This window comes from Sminthopsis crassicaudata, chromosome 1 (assembly GCF_048593235.1).
Source record: "Sminthopsis crassicaudata isolate SCR6 chromosome 1, ASM4859323v1, whole genome shotgun sequence".
Taxonomy (NCBI): Eukaryota; Metazoa; Chordata; class Mammalia; order Dasyuromorphia; family Dasyuridae; genus Sminthopsis; species Sminthopsis crassicaudata.
Genome location: NC_133617.1, coordinates 472,977,811 through 472,999,973, shown reverse-complemented (window position 1 = coordinate 472,999,973; position 22,163 = coordinate 472,977,811). Strand labels below are relative to the sequence as shown.

General features: G+C 40.1%; 1 protein-coding gene across 4 annotated transcripts in view; it reads left to right on the top strand.

The window, feature by feature from the left end:
- The window catches only part of TECPR1 (tectonin beta-propeller repeat containing 1), a 66,821-nt gene that overhangs the window by 22,689 nt on the left and 21,969 nt on the right, over positions 1 to 22,163 (top strand). For all 4 annotated transcript variants that reach the window (XM_074281074.1, XM_074281075.1, XM_074281076.1 and 1 more), the window contains 10 exons: positions 747 to 848; positions 4,421 to 4,566; positions 5,881 to 6,341; positions 9,106 to 9,251; positions 10,280 to 10,435; positions 12,019 to 12,168; positions 12,397 to 12,554; positions 17,341 to 17,468; positions 18,503 to 18,605; positions 20,492 to 20,588. In XM_074281074.1, the coding sequence (XP_074137175.1) occupies positions 747 to 848; positions 4,421 to 4,566; positions 5,881 to 6,341; positions 9,106 to 9,251; positions 10,280 to 10,435; positions 12,019 to 12,168; positions 12,397 to 12,554; positions 17,341 to 17,468; positions 18,503 to 18,605; positions 20,492 to 20,588 (1,647 nt within the window). The remainder of the gene's footprint in view (positions 1 to 746; positions 849 to 4,420; positions 4,567 to 5,880; positions 6,342 to 9,105; positions 9,252 to 10,279; positions 10,436 to 12,018; positions 12,169 to 12,396; positions 12,555 to 17,340; positions 17,469 to 18,502; positions 18,606 to 20,491; positions 20,589 to 22,163) is intronic.

Genomic DNA, 22,163 nt, shown 5'->3' with positions numbered 1-22,163 from the left:
ACTCTACCTTGACTCCCAATATCATGATGTCATTTTGGTCCTCTTCAAGAATGAAGCGCAACAATCAACCAAATGTACAAATATATTTTTAAGAATAATAAGAATGCATGTTATCAGTAATGGCTCAGCCTATCTGTTTACTGGAGAGTTTTTTCCCTTGTAGTACCTCTAATGGTTCCCTGGTAAACAGAGGCTCATTTATTCATCTATTTGAGAAATGGGCCAAAGTAATGAGACTTTACTTTCATCTTACACTATAATAGGTTACAAAGCATGTGATGGATGTTCTTGTCTAATCTTCATAATGATTCATTGATATAAGTAGTGTAAATATTGCCATTTTTAGAGAGTCTTTGCCAGCTGTTGTTAAGTGAGTAAGTGTCAGAATGGGCATAGGGATGTCTGCACCTGTGGTTTCCCTGATATGGAGCTCTGGGGGGGGGGGGGAGGAAGGTCTCTCTGCTACTGAACTTCAGCCCCTTCACTGAAACTTAAGTCTTAGAGAGTGGTCTGGAGAGCACTGAAAAATTAAGTGATTTGTCTAGGGTCATCCAGACATTCTACATCAGAGGGAAGATTTGAATCTAGGTATTATGCCTTTGAGGCCAGCTGTCAATCTTCTATGCCATGCTTTTTGCCATGTCAGTGAAAATCACAGTCTTTTTAAAATGCCTCTTAGCTGATGTGTGGTATAACACAATTAGTTTACCTTTCCTGTGAATTTTTTTCTTCCTTGATTCCTCTAGGTCTGGTTTAGACGAGGTGTCAATTCTCACAATCCCTGTGGCACCAGCTGGATTGAGATGGTTGGAGAAATGATGATGGTAAACGTAGGGTTAAACGACCAGGTAAGACTGCAGAATATGTTGGGAACATTTAGATTCTTGGGTGTTGGCATCAGTGTAATGATCAACAGCAGTTGTCTTACCATGAGGACACCTGGGGTAAATACTACAATAATGACTACAAGGTGAGGCAGCCTTCTTAGAGAAGATCAGGAAGATTGCCAAGATTCCAGGCTACTAGACAGGATTTTTAAGACCTCAGGCCATTGATTTTCCAACTCCCCTCCTCTGTGAAAAAGTACGCAGGCAGAGTTGGCTTGCCCTTAGATTCCTGGGCATGTACCCAATTACTCTGTAGAAGAGGTCACCCTGTATATACTTAGAGACACAGGTCAGATTAGTTTTAGCCAAAGGTTGGCCCAGTTTTGTTCATCATGGAAAGATATTCATTTAATATAGTTCAATATAGCTTTTTAAATGTAGATTAATAGGGAAGAGGGTGCTTTTCTAGATAATGAAACGAGATCATTTTACAAAGTCTGACAAAACTGATTTCTTTTATTCTGACTAAATTCTGGCTTTTTGAAAATATTACGCAAAGTATAGAGATATCTTTATCATCCATACTCACTGCTGAGTTTGGGGAAGCGTTGTTGGAATTCATGAATGATCTGAATTTAGGAGTATATTTTTTAAAATTAAGCTTCATTACTTAAATATTTATTATCTTTTGTAGACATAGCTGTAGCTGCTAACCTACTGTTAGCAGTATGGAATATTACTAGTATGGTGAAGGATTTACAAAACTGATTTATCTATACATTCTCAAAGGTAGACCTCCTCTACTTTGTTACCTGTATACATCTTTCAGGATTAGGTGTTCAATGCTGTGTCCATGGAAGAGAGATTAGGCCTGTAAACCCATCATGCTCTGACCAAGTGAGCAGAATAGCTACTGAGTCAGCTTCGTAGAATAAATTCGCCCAACTCCTTATGCAATATTTTCTAGCTTCCACTTAGGATACCTGAATGTAGAGTTGAAACTCATTTATAATTATTAACTGTCCATATAGTCCTAGAATCTCAGAGCTGAAATGGCCCTCATAGTCAGTCATCAGTCAATAAGCATTTATTAAGCATTTCCTCCAGGCACTATGTATACTAAGCATAGGAGATAGAAAGAAAGGCAAAACCAAAAACCTCAAGTAGCTCAGACTTGAATGGGGCAGACAGCTTGCTAACAGCCATCTTCAATCAGTATATTCAAAATTCATTGGAGGTATTCTCAGAGGGAAGGCATCAAGATTAAGGAAGATTGGGAAAGACTTGTTATAGAAGAGAGGATTTTTGATGAGATCTGAAAGAAGCCATGAAAGCTAGGAAGCAGAGAGGGGTGGGAGAGGGGAAGCCAATGAAAATACTCAGATTTGGAAGATGGATTGTTGATGCCAGTGTCATCTGATGCCAGGAGCACATGTCATTTCGTCTCCTCTTAAGGACTTCACTGCCTCTTGAGGCAGTCCATTGCACCATTGGATAGTTCCACTTGTTAAAAAATTTTTTTTTTTTTATATTAAGCCTAAATAGGCTTCTCTTCAGTTCTCTTCAGTCCATTAATCCTTGTTACAGGGCCAACCAGTACAAATCTAAACCCTTTTTCATCTAAAAAGCTCTGGAAATATTTGAAAAGAGTTATCCTGTTTCTCTTTCCTTCCTCCAGGCCTTCTCTTCTAGTCTAAAAGCCCCCATTCATTCTGTCAGCCTTTGTGTATCCCAGTTTCTTTTCCTCATTGTTGTTCTCTCCTTTTTCACTTCAGAATTGTCTTTTAATTTGCATTTCTCTAGTCAGTAGTAATTTAGAAAATTTTTTTTTTATGTAACTAGAAGTGACTAATTTCTTCATTTGAAAATTGTAAACAATGTAAAAATATCCTTTAACTATTTATCAATTGGGGAATGTATTGTATTTTTTGTATTCTTAAAATTTGAGTCAATTCTCTCTATATTTTAGAAATGAGGTCTTTATTAGAAACATTGGCTATATATATATTTTTTTCCCAGTTTTCTGCTTCCCTTTTCATCATGGCTGAATTGGTTTTGTTTGTGTAAAACCTTTTTTTTTTTTTCTTTTTATTTACAAGATATATGCATGGGTAATTTTTTAGCATTGACAGTTGCAAAACCTTTTGCTTCAATTTTTCCCCTCTTTCCCCTACCTCCTCCCCCAGATGGCAGGTTGACCAATACATGTTAAATATGTTAAAGTATAAGTTAAATACAATATATGTATACATGTCCATACAATTATTTTGCTGTACAAAAGGAATCAGACTTTGAAATAGTGTACAATTAACCTGTGAAGTAAATAAAAAATGCAGGCAGACAAAAATAGAGGAATTGGGAATTCTACATAGTGGTTCATATTAAATTCCCAGAGTTCTTTCGCTGGGTTTAGCTGGTTCAATTCATTACTGCTCTATTGGAACTGATTTGGCTCATCTCATTGTTGAAGAGGGCCACGTCCATCAGAATTGATCATCATATAGTATTGTTGTTAAACTATACGATGATCTCCTGGTCCTGCTCATTTCACTCAGCATCAGTTGATGTAAGTCTCTCCAGGCCTTTCTGAAATCCTCCTGCTGGTCATTTCTTACAGAACAACATTCATATACCACAATTTATTCAGCCATTCTCCAATTGATGGGCATCCACTCAGTTTCCAATTTCTGGCCACCATAAAGAGGGCTGCCACAAAAAAATTCTTTGTGCAAAATCTTTTTAATGTAATATAATCAAAATTATCCACTTCATATTTAATAATGTTCTCTAGTTCCTCTTTGGTTATAAATTCCAACCTGCTCCACAGATCTAAGAGGTAAACTATCCCTTGTTCTAATTTGCTTATAGTGTATCAACCCTTTATATCTAAATCATGAATCCATTTCGACTTAATTTGATATAGGATGTTAGATGTTGGTCATTACCTATTTCTGCCATACAGTTTTCCCAACAATTTTTGTCAAATAGTGAGTTCTTATCCCAGAATCTGGAATCTTTGGTTCAATAAACACTAGATTACTATAGTTATTGACTATTGTATTTTGTGAACCTAACCTATTCTACTGATACATCTTTCTATAAGTACTACCTTCTGCAAGAAACCTTTCCAAGTCCCTCCTAATGATAGCCCTTTCCTTCAGAGATCTTCTCAAGAGTATGCTGTATTTATCTTATTTGTACATGGTTGTTTACATGTTTCCTTCCCCATTAGACTGTTTACCTCCTGGACAGCAGCGGCTTTATTTGCTTTTCTTCACATCCCCAGTGCTTAGCACATGTTATCATTTCAGTGTGTCTGGCTCTTAGTAATCCCATGGACCATAGCACACCAGTTCTTTACTTGGCAAAGATACTGGAGTGGTTTGCCATTTCCTTCTAAAGTGACCTGCCCAGGGTCACAAAGCTAGTAAGTACCCCAGAAGGATTTGAACTCGGGTCTTCCTGACACCAGGTCTAGCACTCTATCCACTGAGCCACCTGGCTGCCAGAATCTCCAGTGGCTGACACATAGTATGTGTTTAATAGATACTTACTGACTTGACTCCAGACACCTTTTTTCCTCTCTGTTTTAGGTTTGGGGAATTGGATGTGATGATCGAACGGTTTATTTCCGACAAGGTGTTACACCGAGTGAACTTAGTGGAAAAACATGGAAGGCCATCATTGCAAATAGAGAGAATGACCGATCTCACACCGGAAGCTCATCCAGCCTTCTTAGGTAGTGTGTGTGTGTGTGTGTGTGTGTGTGTGTGTGTGTGTGTGCTTTTCTAATAAGAATGGTCTTCTGGAGAAGACCAATTCTTAGAAGGTTCCACTATTTGAAAAACTATGCCTTCTGAGGTCTTCAGAGGAAGGAATTGACAGAGAACTTATAGTATTAGGGAAGGACAGAAGGACAGAATCATGCAAAAGATTCAAAATAAGTCCCAAGATAAGTATAAAATGTTTGCTGTGCTCTGAGGAAATGTGCCTAACTGCAACAGTCCCTTGTCTGCCTCTTCTGCCTCAAAACCCTCCCCTTTCTAATGCATCACAAGCATTACTTCCAGTCCACTATCATAAAACACTTTTTATCATGGTACTTCCCATTGCCCAGTATATCAAGTCTAGACTCTTCTGCCTTGTTTCCAGCTCTCCTTTATCCACCCCACCTTATCTATCCAAATTTAATTTCTACTGTTCCCCAGCATTCAAATAGTTGAGTTTATTCCAGACAGATAAGTTTCCTCATTCTCTCCTCAGACAAATCATGCTCGTTCCTACATCTCTGCTTTTCCTTTTTCTGTTTCTCCTTCCCTGAAGGCCTGTCCTTTTATCTCATGTAGATCCTATCCATCCCTTGGTTTTCAGTACAAATACTGCATCTTCCACGAAGACCCCAGATTCTCCATCCACATCTGGTCTCCCCTTTCTCCGAATCACATAGCATAGCACTGTTTGGTTTTTGCTTGTTCTGTGCTCCCAGTGTTAAGCTCCTTTTGAGCAGGGACCGTGTTCTGTACTTTCTTTTTATACCCTACAGTCCTTAACACAGTCTTAAGGGTACAGAGTAGTTTGGAGTTAGGATTCATGGAGGAGGCAAGTTTTGAAAGAAGGGGAAAAACATGGACTGAAGGAAAGAAGAGTATGAGTGAGAACCGGGTGCCTAGAAGGCTATCATAGTATCAGAAAGGATCTTAGCAGTCACTGAGTCCTGACCTGATGTTGTATAGATACGCAGATTGAAGCACAGGGTGATTGAGTGACTTAGTTAAGGCGGGATAGAGAAGAGACTCGCAGCCAGAGCTCCAGGCTCAGGGATTGACTAGGAGGCTAACACTCGGCTTTCCTCTCAGCCTGAGGCTCCCTTCCTGCACAGAACGGGGTTAAGTGTCTTTGACTTACCTGCATTCTCTCTATTCTTCAGTTTCTCTAAGGGCCCAATGGGAATCCCACTTCCTACTGACTTCCCAGGAGAAGGTTGGGGGAACTGAGTCATTCAAATCATTTGATGTATGTATAAACAGTAACTTTGTGTTGCTTTTATGCCCAGTGCTGGCTGTTTCTTTGGGGATGAAGTGAGAGGCAGCGGTGATTCCTTGGCTCCAAGTGACACAGACACTTCCTCGGAGACTGAGCGGCCAGGGCTGGTGTCCGAGTATGAAATATCTTTGGGCAACAGCCAACCCCATCCTGAGAGCTCCAGGGAAGAGGAGGCGGCCTTGGCTGGAGATGGAGAGGGCCAAGCTCAAGGCATCCAGCCAGCTCCCAGGCCAGACCCTGCTCCGGCTGAGCTGCCCTGGACCAACATTGATCTAAAGGAGACTCGGAAAACCTCTGCTCCCTCAGCAGCCTGCTATGCCGAGACTGCCAGCCTCTCTTCTCTGGGACTCTTTCCCATGGGTCTGGAGGAGGGCTATGGAGCTGATGATCACCCACTGTGGGCCTGGGTGTCAGGAGGAGGCTGCACAGTGGACACACACACAGTTCTGAAGTGGTTCACTGTTCAGTCAGGTACTTGCTTTCCTGGACTGGGGTAGGATTAAGGGGTGGTGAGAACTGATGCTACATAAGCACAGGAATGAGTCCAGAAGGGATATAGTTTGGGATGAGCTGGGGCGGGCCAGGCCATGGGTGGGGATCCTAGAACTAAAAGTGGCCTCCCAGGTCATCAAGTCCAACTCTCTCATTTTACAGTTGAGGAAACTGAGGCCCAGGGAAATGAAGCCACATAAGGTTCATAGATTAGAGATGCAGAGGGCCTTAGAGGTCATCCATCAGGTACAACATTTCAATTTATACATGAGATAATTGAGGCTCAGAGGGGTTAAGTGACATATCTAGAATCACTTAGCTGGTAAATATCTGAAGCATGTCTTTCTGGCTTTAAGTCTAATAGTTGCTGTGCTACATTAGACTTGAATAGCATCAGGATCCTTATTGTAACCAAAATTCGTAGATCATGCCCATGAAACAGGCTTGGGAGAGAAGCATGAATCAGTTAACAATATATGTTGTGGGGATAATTCAGGAGAAGGAAAATTCATTATTATCAAAAATTGATTTAGTTTTCTGGCTATGACAGGGGATTTCTTCTACCACAGCTGGGCAAGAAAAGGACAGATGGCATCAGTTCTAAAAACAAATTGGTATTTCCTGGCAGAGAAGTAAGGGATCTTCCATCTTAGCCTGGAGTTCTGAATGTACTGGTTGAAACATCTGTAGTGTTGACTCATCTTAAGGGCTCTCTATTTCCATTTGGGGAACACTTAGAAATCAAGATTTGGGACCTACTGTTTGGTTCCGATCCCTTCTTATGGGATCCTCAAGGAAGTAGTTAACAGTTGCAGGGGCTTCAGAGCAAATTACCCAGCTAACCTCAGGTATCCCCTGAATTTATTAGACAAGGGGAAAGACATCTGAAGAGAGTGCACTAAAATCTTTGAATAGAGGGCCACAATTTGTGTAGCACATAACTTTTTTTTTATTTTTCCAAATACATGTGAAGATAGCTTTCAGCATTCACTTTTGTAAGACTTTGTGTTCCAAATTTTTCTTCATCCCTTCCTTTTTTTTGGGCGGGGGGGGGTGGTGGGCTGAGGCAGTTGGGATTAAGTGACTTGCCCAAGGTCACACAGCTAGGAAGTGCTAAGTGTCTTGAGTCCAGATTTAAATTCAGGTCCTCCTGACTTCAGGTATGGTGCACTATCCACTACGCCACCTAGCTGCCCCTCCATCTCTTCCTTACCTCTTTTCTTCTCAAGATTGCAAATAATGTAATATAGTTTAACTATGTAGCACATCACTTTTTGAGATTAGCTAGCTGGATTTTCAGGATATTGTTTCCATAAAACACTCCACACGGTACTTCTTCTTATTCCCTTTCCTGGCTTTGAAAGGCCAAGAGAACATATTACATGTAGAAGAAGAGTGTCCTTTTGGATTCCTTCTCCCCCAGGAGCCAAAAATAGGACTTTGTAAGCAGGTGCTAAATGATGAAATTCTGGATGATCTACCAAGACTTGGAGGGACAAATATATTTCTCTTTTCTGATTTTTAGCCAATCTTACCAATCCCACAAATCCTACTCTGAATGTTGTTCCTCATCCTTAGGGAATCTTTCCTCTGGGAATTTGATTCATTACAAATATTACTCCTTTGCCTTCCCTGCTCCCTCCCCCACTTCATACTGACTTCCAAAATAGGATATGAAGATGACCCTCCACTATCAGAGCCATGAAATATTTGTCCAATAAAGGGGTTGGGTTGCAGAGAGCTCAGGCTGTGACCAGCAGCACACATCTGCAAAATGGTAGGCCATGGTTACAGGTGCAGTTTATGGCCATCAACATAAAACAGTAAAGTGTCATAAATGGTTCATATCAACATTGCACCTGTGACTTTAGATTTGTTGACACTCTTTCCTGGCCAACTGTGCTAACTAGCTTTTTATCTAATTTCCTGAAGCTCAAGTATGTGCATGGCTTTTAGAAACTAGTTCTCAGGTGATGTATTCAAAATACAGAATTAGACATACATTTTTGGATATGGGCAATTTGGGAATTTTGTTTTGCTCCACTATGCATATTTTTTTAATGAGGACTTGTTTTTCTCTTTTAATTGGAGGTAGCCTGCAGGGGAAGAGAACATAAATATTTGTTAATTGAAAAAATAAAATAACAAAAGAAAAGAAAGTAGTTCTCACAATATTGGATAGTAGAAATTGCCTGAAGTCTTTCCTCTTCTTTCCTTTTCTTCTCTTAACTTTTCTACCCATACCCACTCCATTCTCACTCTTGATGTAGTTAGTTTATTTTCCTCCCAGGTTAAGAGAAAGGCATTAGCTTTCAATGCATCATTTTCAGAAACTGTATGGTATATTGGAAATATCTCTGGCTTTGGAGTCGGAGAACATAGGTTCAGCTCTTACCTTTCATAACTACTGCCTATGTGACCATAACCTTCTTGGGCCCCAGTTTTTGTATCTTTAAAATGAGTGGGTTGGAGAAGGGGAATTCCTCCTATTTCCTGAGCTATAGTACTATGATGAAATTAGGATTTCCCTTTCAAATCATGGTTTCTGACAAGTGAAGAAGAATGGTTTGTTCTATTTTTCTATTTTTGTGATATTTGGAAAAAGCAAAACCTTGTTTTTAAATAAATTGGGTATTGGAAAATATTTGCCTTACCACCTGACTTTAGAGGTTTGACACCCATTCTCAAACCAAGCTGCTTACCTTTGGCTTGGCCAGGACTGTCACATCTCTCTGGCTTTCAGGTCTCTCCACTTCCATGCAGACGCTGTCCTTGTCCATCACTCCAGCCCAGACAGCAGCATGGCGAAAGCAGATTTTCCAGCAGCTCACAGAAAGGACCAAGAGAGAACTAGAGAATTTCAGACATTATGAGCAGGCTGTAGAGCAGGTGGGTATGGATTCTTCTCGATGCTTCTTTCTTGTTGATTGTTGCTTTTCCACTATCAGAAAAACGAAATTTGTAGCAGTGTCACTCTACTCTGAGCCTTGAACTTTAAGTTGTTGGTGACAGTGTTGAGTCTCTGGGCCAACAGATTCATTGATCTTTTGAAGCCTTATCCAGACTCTGAAATCAGAAATACTTGGGAATCAGCTGATCAATCAACCATTTGTTAGCTTAAATCCTAAGCTAAAGGAAAACGGACATTTTTGAATAATGATAATGAGTGATGATAATTACATTATGCTTTGAGTCATCTCTGGACTAATGGATAGAAAGCTGACCGGACCTGAGATTGGTCTTGCCTCTGATTCTTACTGGCCATGTAACAACCGAAGGTCTCTGTGCCTTTTCACTCTGAAAACTTTAAGTCATAGAACATGGGCCCATGTGCAGTGATAAAGAGAATTTCCTTAAGAGTTCCCTAAGTCCAGTCTATGTTCCTGCTTTTTAAAAGCTTACAAAGCACTTTGCTTGTAATGCCTTTCCAATAAAACTATTGCTATATGACAAATCCTGTTTTATAGACAGAGAAGTCAAGGTTCCCATGATCGTCTAGTTAGTAAATGACAAAACCAGGAGTCAGCCTTAGGTTCTACAACCAGCTGCCTCCTGCTGTCTGCAGAGAAGGCTTTGCCTAGAGAAGCTCCCTTTTCCATTGATAACTTATCACCCAAGAGGGCCTAATTAGGTCTTCTGTGTCCTGGCTCTTTCTGTGTCCAGAACTTGCTTCTTCCAGTTTCATTGAGATAGAGAAAAGAGAAGTAAGGAATAAGAAAGAAAAGAAAGCAGTTTTGAGATTTTTTCAGAGGCTTTAAAAAGGTATTCCTTAGCTGTTACTGGAAGGATTGAGCATGTGCTCCCTCCATGGGATGTGGGTATCTCTCAAGACATCTGTCCATGTGAGGCTCCCTAGGTCTTTCAGGTTTTTCGCCATTAACCCTGCTTTGTATTTGTGCTCTGGGTGCCTCTTGAAGTCGGTGTGGGTGAAGACTGGCACACTACAGTGGTGGGCAGACTGGAAGCCCCACAAGTGGATTGATGTCCGGGTGGCGCTGGAGCAGTTCACTGGGAATGATGGCACTCGAGATAGCATCCTTTTCATCTACTACATGTTCCATGAGGAAAAGAAGGTGCTGTAGCAGATTGCAAGGGAGAGGAAGGGAAGGGGGACTAGGGTAAGCCCTGGTGGGGACACAAAGGAAACTGAGGTGAAAATAAGAGGGGGTTAGGCTGCCTTTGATAAACCTGTTTTGAAAGGAAAGTATCTGAAGGAATCATAGTGTGACTTTGAAATACAGACATCATAGCCATAGGAATTCCTAGGTGCAAAATTTGTTATCAAAAATAGCTTTATTAAGTTTAACTGTCTATGTTTACTTGAGAGGGTAGAGTGGTAGAAAATAAATGGTGTCAAACTTAAATAGGACTCCCTGCAGTCAGTATTAATTACTTTTGACTTAAAAAAAGAAACCATAAATTAATATTATTCACGTGTTTTTATTTATTTTGTTTAACATTTTCCAGTTGCATTTTTAATTTGGTTCCTGCCCTGTTGTTTTGCTTGTGGCCATGAGTCTGACCATACTTTAGTATAGAGGATAGAGTTGACCTGATAATCAGAAAGACTTACATTCTAGTCCCATTTCTACAACCAACTAGCTGTGTGAGTCCAGGCAAATCACTTTATCTTAAAGTGCTCCCAACACCTTTACAATATCTAGATATTTTGTGGTCTGCACTGACAAAGAAAGAAATTCTTTCCTGATTGCTTCTTATACCAGTGGAATTATAGGTTCATTCTTAAATGTGAAATCATTGGTGTGGCTTAAAAAAGGTTAAATACCTAATTGTGAACTATTCATGAGTGCAAATCTTAGCTCCTATGCTCTGGGAACTTTCCATCTCCGAGCAGACACCTGATGATTTTGACAGGTGTGGGCCATATTGTCCAGCATGCTGAAGAAGCTGGGCCCTAATTGATAATCTGTTGTTGCTTCTGAGACTCTGTGCCCATCCTGACATCTGAGTTTCCTTGGGTAACTTAGATTAGCCACATAATATAGCATTGTTATAATTGTGGGTTGTCTTTTTTAAACAACTTTAGTAGACCAGTTAAAAATGTGGAGAGCATGGGCTCTCTCTGCTTTTCTGGCTTGTCCATCTCTGAGAGAATTAAGTTGGTAAAGATGGGTAAGCAGAATAATAAAGAGATCTGATTGTGCTGTTGAATGAACAAAAAGCATTTTAATGCCAAGCATTCTGTTAACTGCTTGGGAGATAGATGCAGAAATGAAACAGTTGCATCCCTCCTTGAGCTTATGTCCTCATATGTGAGGGAACTGTGGATGGGGAATGGCGTCCAGGAAGTCCTCACCTGACCTGAATTTCACTAAAGTGGTAAATGGAACAGTAGAGCAGTCTGTAACACAAGATTGATTTGATTGCAATTCTCAGAGAAAGAAGTGGAAGGTGGAAAGGAGAGGAAAAGAAGGGACTTGTGATGGTAAATGGTTAAGATAAAGAGGGTGGACATATGGTCCCAGAGAATATACAGCCAAGTGGCTTATCTCCTCCCAGACTTTGGTTAAGAATACTGGGTGAGATAGGGCAGCATTTGTCCCTAGTCTTCTTGATGTTGACAAAAGGGTACAAATTGAACCCAGAGGAAGGAACAGTGGAAGGCTGATGGCTTTTTCCTGCTTTCTTTGAACAGTACATCCACATATTTCTCAATGAAGTGACAGTGCTGGTTCCCGTGCTAAATGAGGCCAAACATTCGTTTGCCCTCTATACCCCAGAGAAAACCAAACAGAGATGGCCTATCCGTCTTGCTGCTGCTACTGAGCAAGAAATGTATGATTGGGTGAGTGAAAACTTCTTGAATGTGTGATTTGGGACTGAGGAGTTGAATGATCTATTCCTAAAACAGGATGGTAAACATCTCCCAAATACCAGGCTGCTATGAGGATCAATCTCCTTTCTTTCTCCCTCATAAGTTACTCCCCCTCCTTGAAATTGCTCTGTGGGATTCTTGTGAGCTTTCTTTATACTCTTCTGGGTCATTTATTTGCCATCTGTCTCATGTTCACAGCTTGCTCTACTCAGTACGTCCTGCTCCGAAAGCCGAAGGATCCAAGGCCGCCCTTCCCCCCAGGCCATCTGGTCTGTCACTTGCAAAGGAGACATTTTTGTGAGTGAGCCTAGTGTGGACCTGGAGGCACCCGTGCATCCAATGCCATGTGACCAAATGTAAGCAATTCCCAGCAAGCTTGCTTTCTGGTTCGTAAGTCAAAGATATCTGTTGACCCACAGCTTAATATATTGCTTTAATTCCTGACTCCTGAAGGATAAGTACACCTGAGAGCTTCCTGGTGAGAGACTAAGCCTCAGAAACTGATTTATTTATATTTTGCTCTGCAAATTTATGAATTAGAGCTAATTTCCTAGGAGGAAAGGTGGAATGGGCTATGTGATTCCTAAAGAAAGAACTGAGTTAAGAATTGGTTATATCCTGTGTGAAATCCCTAGGAAGAAATAAATATCTGACAGGGAAAGAATGCAACTTGTCTTTTTTCAGTGTCTTTTCACTAATCCTTTGGGACTTTGTCCTCCTATGTCCTTATGGTTTTTTTGATTTGTTTTATTTTGTTTTTGTTTTTCCAATTACCGAGTGTTTATCTTCTCTCCCCACTTCTTCTTTACTCCAATTGAAAAAGAGAAAAAAGAAAAGCCACATAAAAAGTATGTGTAGTCAAGCAAACTAAATTCTCACATTGGTCATATCAAAACCTGTCTCATTCTGCATCTTGAATCTGTTACCTGTCAGGAGGTGGGTGACATTATTCATTATCATTCTTCTAGAATAATTTTTACTCTGTGTCATTTCATGGAAATGTTACTAGATTTCTCTGAACCCATCCCTTTCTTTTTTTTTTTTTAATATAATTTAATTTTTATTTTATTTTATAATTATAACTTTTTTTTTTTTTTGACAGTACATATGCATGGGCAATTTTTTACAACATTATCCCTTGCACTTACTTCTGTTCAGATTTTTTCCCTTCCTCCCCCAACCCCCTCCCCCAGATGGCAGGCAGTGTTATATATGTTAAATATATTACAGTATATTCTAGATACATTATATGTGTGTAGAACGGAATTTTTTGTTGCACAGGAAGAATTGGATTCAGAAGGTAAAAATAACAGTTTACACTCATTTCCCAGTGTTCCTTTTCTGGATGTAGCTGATTCTGTCCATCATTAATCAATTGGAATTGGATTAGCTCTTCTCTATGTTGAAGATATCCACTTCCATCAGCATACATCCTCGTACAGTATCATTGTTGAAGTGTATAATGATCTTCTGGTTCTGCTCGTTTCACTTAGCATCAGTTGATGTAAGTCTCTCCAAGCCTCTCTGTATTTCTCCTGTTGGTCATTTCTTATAGAACAATAATATTCCATAACATTCATATACCATAATTTACCCAACCATTCTCCAATTGATGGACATCCATTCATCTTCCAGCTTCTAGCCACTATGAAAAGGGCTGCCACAAACATTTTGGCACATACAGGTCCCTTTCCCTTCTTTAGTATTTCCTTGGGATATAAGCCCAGTAGTAGTATGGCTGGGTCAAAGGGTATGCACAGTTTGATAACTTTTTGGGCATAATTCCAGATTACTCTCCAGAATGGTTGGATTCTTTCACAACTCCACCAACAATGCATCAGTGTCCCAGTTTTCCCACACCCCCTCCAACATTCATCGTTATTTGTTCCTTTCATCTTAGCCAATCTGACAGGTGTGTAATGATACCTCAGAGTTGTCTTAATTTGCATTTCTCTGATCAATAGTGATTTGGAACACTCTTTCATATGAGTGGAAATAATTTTAATTTCATCATCTGAAAATTGTCTTGAACCTATCCCTTTCATCAGTGGTCTGTTATACTAAAAAGTCATGCTTGGTTAGTTAAAGAGAAGTTCTGATTTGCTTTCCAGAAAAGCTGGTCCAGTAATTCACTGTTCTCTTTTCCCAGAGCCCCTCCAGGATCTGTTATTTTTCTTTTTGGACAATTTTGCAAATCTAAGGAGTGTGAGGTAGAACCTGAGTTTCTTTAATTTTCATTTTTCTAAAGTCATTTGGAGCACTTTTTTTTTTTTTTTTCACATGGCCGTGGATAGTTTAGATTTCTTATTGGGAAAACTGCCTGTAGTTTTTGACCATTTATCAATTGAGGAGTAGGTCTTGTTCTTATAATTTTAAATAAGTCCCTTAGATATTTTGGAAATGAAACTTTTATCAGAGAAACTTGCTGTATGAATTTTTTTCTCATCAACTATTTTTCTTCTCATTACTTCTTTTAACTTAACATCAATGTTTTAAACTTTTTTTTTTAAATTGACAAAAATCTATCTTTTCTCCCTCCTTCTTACTTCCCCATTTAAAAATGCCTACATGCTTATGATCTTCCACCTATCTCCAGGCAGTTGCTTTGTCACATGCCTGTGCAGGGTCCCTCTATGGTGTCATATTCTAGAAAGCATTTATTACTTTCTGTAGTAAAGCTTGCTTCATTGTAGGATCATGACTCTAGAGCCAGAGGAGACCTCAGAAGTCATTTAGTTCAGTGCTTTCATTTTACAGTCCCAGAGAGATGAATGAATTGTCTAATATCCCTTAGGTAATTCTTTAAGTAGCAGAGCTAGGACTTGAATTCAGTCTTAAGACTTCAAATCCAGTGCTTTTCACACTGTACCAGTTGCCCCTGCTTCTTTCTCAAGGAACAGATGATACAGCAAGGCAATAAATATGGTGTCCTATATTGTCTTTATTGTGTTGCACATGATGTCTTCTCCTGTGGAATATAAGCCCTTTAAAAACAGAGTCTGTTTCATTTTTGTCTTTGTATTCTCAAAGTCTAGAACAGTGCCCAGTACATAATGTTATATAGGTGCTCAATAAATGCTTGTGGATTATCAATCCACAATTGACTAGGCCAGTAGTCCAAAGATCTGGATTTTGTCCTTGCACCAGCCCTGGGCCCTTTAGGCAAGTCAAAATGAAAATAATATTAATTCTTCCTACTTAAAATAGGGATCATGCTAACTGCTCGGCAGGGTCTTCCTTTCTGTGCTTCTGAGAATCAAATGATTTAGTGTATAGACAGCCATGAACAATAGGTGAGATAAAGCTTAGTTATTGAGTGCTTAAGTTTGGATCTCAAGGATTTAAGATTTGGAAGAGTCCTTAGACATGATTTAGTTTGATTTCATTTTGCAAATGAAGAAATGAAGTTCAAAGAGGGGAAGGGATGGCCCTGATCATGTCCCTGGTGTGAGAGGTGGAGTGATTAACATGGTGAGGGGTATGGGGCACATTAGATGTCATCCTGTCCTTATGAAGCTGATGTGATATGGGAGTTCACAAGACAGAGGCCACTGGCAGAGTGTTGTGGAAGAATGGGTCTTGCTCTGGGTCCTGGAGGATCCAGTAGGACCTGAATAGACCCTTTCCCGGAGGAGACAGGGAATTCTAGGAAGGGCAGCTAAGGTGCAAGAATATAGAGGTGGGAATATGCAGAACATGTTCATGGGCAGAGTAGACATTGCTTTGTCCTGGAATGTGCCTTGGGAGAATCTGACCATGCCCTGGGCCTCTTAGTATTGGTCATCACTGGGGTAGCAGAATCTGAGACTTGCTGTTACGTTCTTCCCTGACTCTCTCTATAGCAAGGGACAGAAACCTCATTATTCTGTCTAGTAGCATTTCTTTAGTGCTTTAAGTTTTGCAAAGGACTGTGTACTGCAACTCTGTAAAGTGCTATTGTTATCATTTCCATTTTATAAATAAGATGGTGCTATAAATAAGGATCATGCTAACTGCTTGGCTATCAGTCACACAGCTGGCAAGTATCTAAGGCTAGATTTGAACTCAGGTCTTCCTGATTCCAACTCTGGCACCTTTACAAATTAGCACTTAGTTGATTAATAATGCTTTTAGTAAACTAAACCTGCATTTATTCAACATCTACCGCTTGTTACTCGAACTAAGTGTTGCAATGAATAGAAAAGCAAAAGCCATAGTACCTGTCCTTTAGGGACTTAGAGTCCAAATAGCCTCATAGCATCACAGATTCAAACCTCAAAGGGGTCTTAGACTCTAGACTATTGAGGCCAAATTTTTCATTTTATAGATGAGAAAGTGGCAGTACAGAGAGAGTGGCTCAGAATGGCTACTAGGTGGCTAGAGTGCTGGGCCTGGACTCAGGAAGATCTAACTCCAAATCCAGCTTCAGACCCTTAACTAGTTGCGAGTCCCTGGGCAAATAATTTAACCTCTGTTTGCCTTAGTTTCTTCAATTGTGATATGGGGATAATAAGAGCGCCTGTCTTGCAGGGTCATTCTGAGGATCAAATGAAATAATCATTGTAACATTCTTAGCACAGTGCTGGAGAAGCTCTATATAAAGGCTTATTCTCTTCTCTTTTCCAGGGTCAGGCCTAGTTTAATAATGAGAGTAGGTTACAAACAAATGGTGGAATTATTTTGAAACACTCCCAAATTGGGAGATTGTCCAGTTCATAGAAGCTAACAGCTTCCCCAAAATGTTACTTACCTCTTCCTCATCTCCTTCCTCAAGCCTTATTTTGTCATCCTGCTTGATACTTTCTAGGGCCAACTGTATGTTCTTTAAGACCAAGAACGTCAGACTCATGTGAATTTACCACTTAGTTCACAGAGCATTTTGAAAATGTGATACCATTTCACTTTTTAAAAGCTTTGATTCCATGTTTTGTAAAATAATATTAATCCATCACATGACATTTTCATAAGGAAAGTTTTGGCCCATCTGTAAATTGAATACCATTGTGTTTGACATTTGTGGTCTGACTCCAAATCACCCTTCTAAACTTTATCTTCTAACAAATCCTCTGTTGTGGATTCAAATTGGGTGTCCCCTACTTGATCAGATTCACTGACGGGTTAAGGATGGTAGGAGGTTAAAGTGTGTACATTATCCCCTCCTAGGTTTTGGCGTCAGATTGGAGGGCACCTGCGGGTAGTGGAGTGTAACAGCCACGGCATCGTATGGGGCATCGGTTATGACCACACAGCCTGGGTGTACACTGGGGGATATGGTGGAGGCTTTTTTCAGGGTAAGCACATGTTCCTCTCTGGGCTGTGGGTTGTGGGTCACTAAGGCCCTATCTCCTGTTTGCTGATAAAGCCATGGAACTTAGCTTGTCCCTTTTTCACTGGTCTGCGGTGTGTTTGTTCCCTGCTTTAATCCCCGTTTTGTTTTCCTATCAAATGCCTGAACTCTTGCTGCTACTGTGATGTTTACTTTCCAGCAAACAGCTGGTTGACAGGTGACCTTCAGAGATGCCAACCTCCTGGTTGAGATGAGAGAAGGGACAGGAAGCAGAATCCCAGGTCATGACGTTTGCTGCCTGAGGCGTCTCCCAGCCTCTCCTCAGCCCCTCGTCTGCCCCACCAGTGGAACCCCCTTATCAGCCAGCCCTTTACTGACCCTTGGGTCTGCTGTAGGGGGCATATTTCTGGAACGAACTGGGAGGAATAACTTTATTTTCTGCTTCCCAACTAGTTAGGCAAATCTTTGCTTTCAGATACTACGATAAGCTGAGTAAAAGTAAGCTTTGTGAGAACACACAGTTTTAGAGTAGAAAAGAGACTTTAGAAATTCCCTAGTCCACCCTTTTCCTTTCCTAACAGGTAAGGGGACTTGGGTGCAGAGAGCTGAGATAACTTGCCTAAGGGGGAACATCAAGTGTGCAACTGAGTGGGCAATGGAAACCCTGGCTCCCAGGCCATTGTTGTTTCCACTGCTCCACATGGCCTTGCTTAGGTGTGTTCAGAACCTGTGGCTATGCACTTCTTAGGTACCAACCGTGTCCCCAGTGTTCTTGGTTACATCCGGCGTGGGACACTTAAGGTGTATACCCTGCCTTCCTGGGATGCATATAAAACCAAACACGTTGTTTGCAGGTACAAGCCTGTAACTTCTGCTGGCTTTGAAATGAAGAGAGCCTGAGAATAGAACCATATGTTCTTAGCAGTAGCAGGTTAAGCCTGTTTTCCATTGGCAGGTACCTGTCTGTAGATCTGAAGCTAGGGAGGGGGCAGGGAGTGTTGCCTGATACTTGATTTATGGAGGATGTTTCCTCTTCAGGCCTGGCCAGCAGTACCAGTAACATCTACATGCAGTCTGATGTCAAATGCGTTTACATCTATGAAAACCAGCGCTGGAATCCTGTCACGGGCTATACCAGCAGGTGAGATGCAGGTAGCAGAAAGAGCCAGCAGTCGCCACAGACTCCCAGGCAGGCACTAGGAGTGCTGGCCAGGAAGACCCGGGTGCAGGTCCCCTCCTGTAATCTGTGCCCGGATACCTTAGGCCTGTGCACAGGGCCCATCCAGGTTGATCCACCAAAGCAGGTTGAGCCTTCTGTGCCACCTTTGTGCTGTAGGCAGAGTTGTCTAGATTCCCTAGTGACGAGGTCAGTGATTTGCCCGTCATCACATGGCTTGTGTGGGTGGGAAGAAAGACTTTGAATCTGGGCTCAGCAGCAGACTGCATCTCCCTCTTAGGTCTCAATAAGTAGAGAAGGTGACCAGAGGAGGAAGAGGTTTTTGCTCACTGCAACTGTCAAAAACCATCTACCAAGTCATAGAGAAGCTTTGAGCTATTTTGGTGAAGAGTACAAATTCAAATGATGTCATGGCAGTATTATTAAACAAATCTTTTAAAGATCTCTTGATTTCATCTCTTAAGAACTTTAGTGTAGGAAGTCTCTTCACTGAATCAGATTGCAATATATCTGAGACTTAGTAAATGAAGTTTTGGGAGTCCTAGGGAGGCCGAGTCACAAAGAGGTTAAATGATTTACATCACTAGCAATAACTAGATTTGAACCCAGGTCTTCCTAAACCCAACCTTAACACTTGATACTATACTGCCTTGGAAGTATTACTACATCCAGCTCTTCTCACCTTGAATCCTGGTCCTCCATTCACCACCATATGCTACATGCTATCTTCTTACAAGGCTTCCCAAATGTCTTAGTAGAATAAGTCTGTTTCTTTCTACAGTCTTAGTTCATTACCTATCTGTTATCATAAAGCATTTTTTTTTTTTATCTAATATCAATTCTTGTTCCTGAGGAGAAAAGGGGCAGATATAGTTACCCTCATTTTACAGAGAAAAATGCCAAGACTTAGAAAGATTAAGTGATAAGGTTATATAGCAAGTTGGTAGCAAAATCTGTAGTTTTACCCAGTAGTTTCTATATTAGATAATGATGCTATAATTTAACATGTAGCAGAAGACCATAATTCCAGGGAAAGGAATACAGAGTCCATCAGAGGTTGAGGATAAAAGTTGGGATGGTCACCTAATTATTTAACCCTGGATTGAAGTGGAAACTTTATAATCATAAATGCTGGCAAGATTGATGTTTGTCCCTGTCAATCATCATGTTTACAGTCATGAGCTTTAAAAGACACAAAGAACCCTGTGGTTTCTGAGGATTAGTTTAATTTTACTTTGTTTTAAACCCATGAGATAAGACAACAGAAGCTATTCTGTTGACTAGTAAAGTGCTTCAGTTCCCTCCCAAGTTATTTCACAAACGTTTCCTCCATACATTATAATTTCCCTTAGAGTTTCTTAGATACCAGCTTAGAGAGTGCCAAGAAATTGTCCCTGGGGATGATAGTATTTCCAGCTTAAATGGAAGATGAGGATTGGGATAACAATCTAGTTGTTTCAGAAGGGATGTAGAAGGTTGATTGGTCCCCAGCAATTATATTAGCTGTAGTCATCACGTAGGTCACATTTGAGGAGCTTATCTCTATTGATGGTCTGGTGTAGAGTGAACCAGTAACCTCCATTTCCTCTTCTTCTTCTCTCCTTCTGGAAGAGACTTGAGAAAGGCAGTTATGCAGCCTTCAGAAATAGCCTGGCTCATACTTTAGGTAGTTCTTATATCCAGATGTTCTTGTTTGGGGACAATTTGTTTTAGCATTGTCAGACTCATCCCCCAGTAGGTATCCAAAAAGAGTGTGGTGAATTGGGTTTTTTTCCCTGTTGTTTTCCCTTTGAAGGTCTCTACCATGTATCTTTTTTTTTTTTTTTTTTTTTTAATTGCCTCATTGCCAGGGGTCTGCCTACTGACCGCTATATGTGGAGTGATGTGACAGGGCTGCAAGAATGCACAAAGGCCAACACCAAGCCTCCCTCCCTCCATTGGACATGGGTGAGTCCTGGCCATTTTGTGTCACCTGAACTAGGGAAGTAATGTTAGCAGAGGTAGTAATTTTAAAAAATTTATTTTAGTACTACGTATACCCTTTAATCCAGCAGTACCTCTCTCTAGTGGGACTGTATCCCAAAGAAATCATAAAAGAGGGAAAAGGACTCATGTGCAAAACTGTTTGTAGAAGTACTTTTTGAGTGGCAAGGAACTGGAAACTGAATGGATGTCCATCAGGTGAGGAATGACTGAATGATCATAGTATGGAATGTTATTGTTCCATAAGAAATGATGAGCAGGCTGATTTCAGAAAAGCCTGGAAAGACTTACATGAACTGATGCTGAATGAATTGAGCAGAACCAAGATAACATTGTACACAATAACAAGATTATGTGATGATGAGCTTTGATGGACTTGACTTTTCAAAATGAGGTGATTCAAGGCACTTCCAATAGACTTATTATTTAAATAGCCATCTGCATCTAGAGAGAGAACTTGAGACCTTTTTAAAAAATTGTGTTGTTTGCTTGTTATTTTCTCTCATGTTTTTTTTTTTTTTTCTTTTGATCTGATTTTTCTTGTGCAGCATGAAGAATATGGAAATATGTTGAGAAGAGTTGCACATGTTTAATCTATATTGGATTGCTTGCTCTCTAGGGGAGGAGGGAGGAGGAGAGAGGGAGAAAAATTTGGAACACAAAGTTCTGCAAAGGTGAATGTTGAAAACTATCTTTGCATGTATTTGGAAAAATAAAATACCATTTAAAAATTAATTTTGTTTTAAAATGAAAAATTATATATTTTCTCCTCTTCCTACTCACCCCTAATTGAAAAAAACAACAAAAATCCTTGTAATACAACAAATATGCATAGATAAGCAAAATAAATTCTCCTATTGACCAAGTCTAAAAATATAGATCTTATTCCTCAGCTTAATTCCATTACCTCCTTGTCAAGAGGTAGGCAGCATGAATCACATAGGGTTGTGGTTGGTCATGGCATTGATCAGAATTAAGTTCCTCAAAGTTGTTTATCTTGACATTGTTATTGTTATTATATAAAGTGTCCTGTTTCACTTTACTCTGCCTCGGTTTATATAAATACTCCTAGATTTCTTGAAACCATTCTTTTCATCATTTTTAAAAATTTTATTTTTTTTTTTAGTGAACAAGTATCTGCTTTCCTTCCCACCTTGCCTTTTTGCCTTCACTAGAAATAAAATATAAAACAAAATTCTTCTAACAGATATTCATAGTCAAGCAAATATCTCCTTAGCGACCATGTCAAAAAAAAAAGAAAAGAAAGAAAGAACTAAAAGAAAACACATCTTATTCTGTACCATGAGTCTATTGCCTCTCCTGTCAGGAAGAGGGGATGTGGGAGGTAGCATGCTTCAGTAGTCTGTCTTCTGGAATAATGGTTGGCCATTGCATTGATTAGAATTTTCACTCTTTAAAAGTTGTTTTGTCTTTACAGTGTTTTTTTTTACTATATAAATAGTTCTTCTGGTTCTACTCACATCACTCTGTATCAATTCATACCAGCATTCCAGATTTGTCCAAAACCATCCCTTTCAT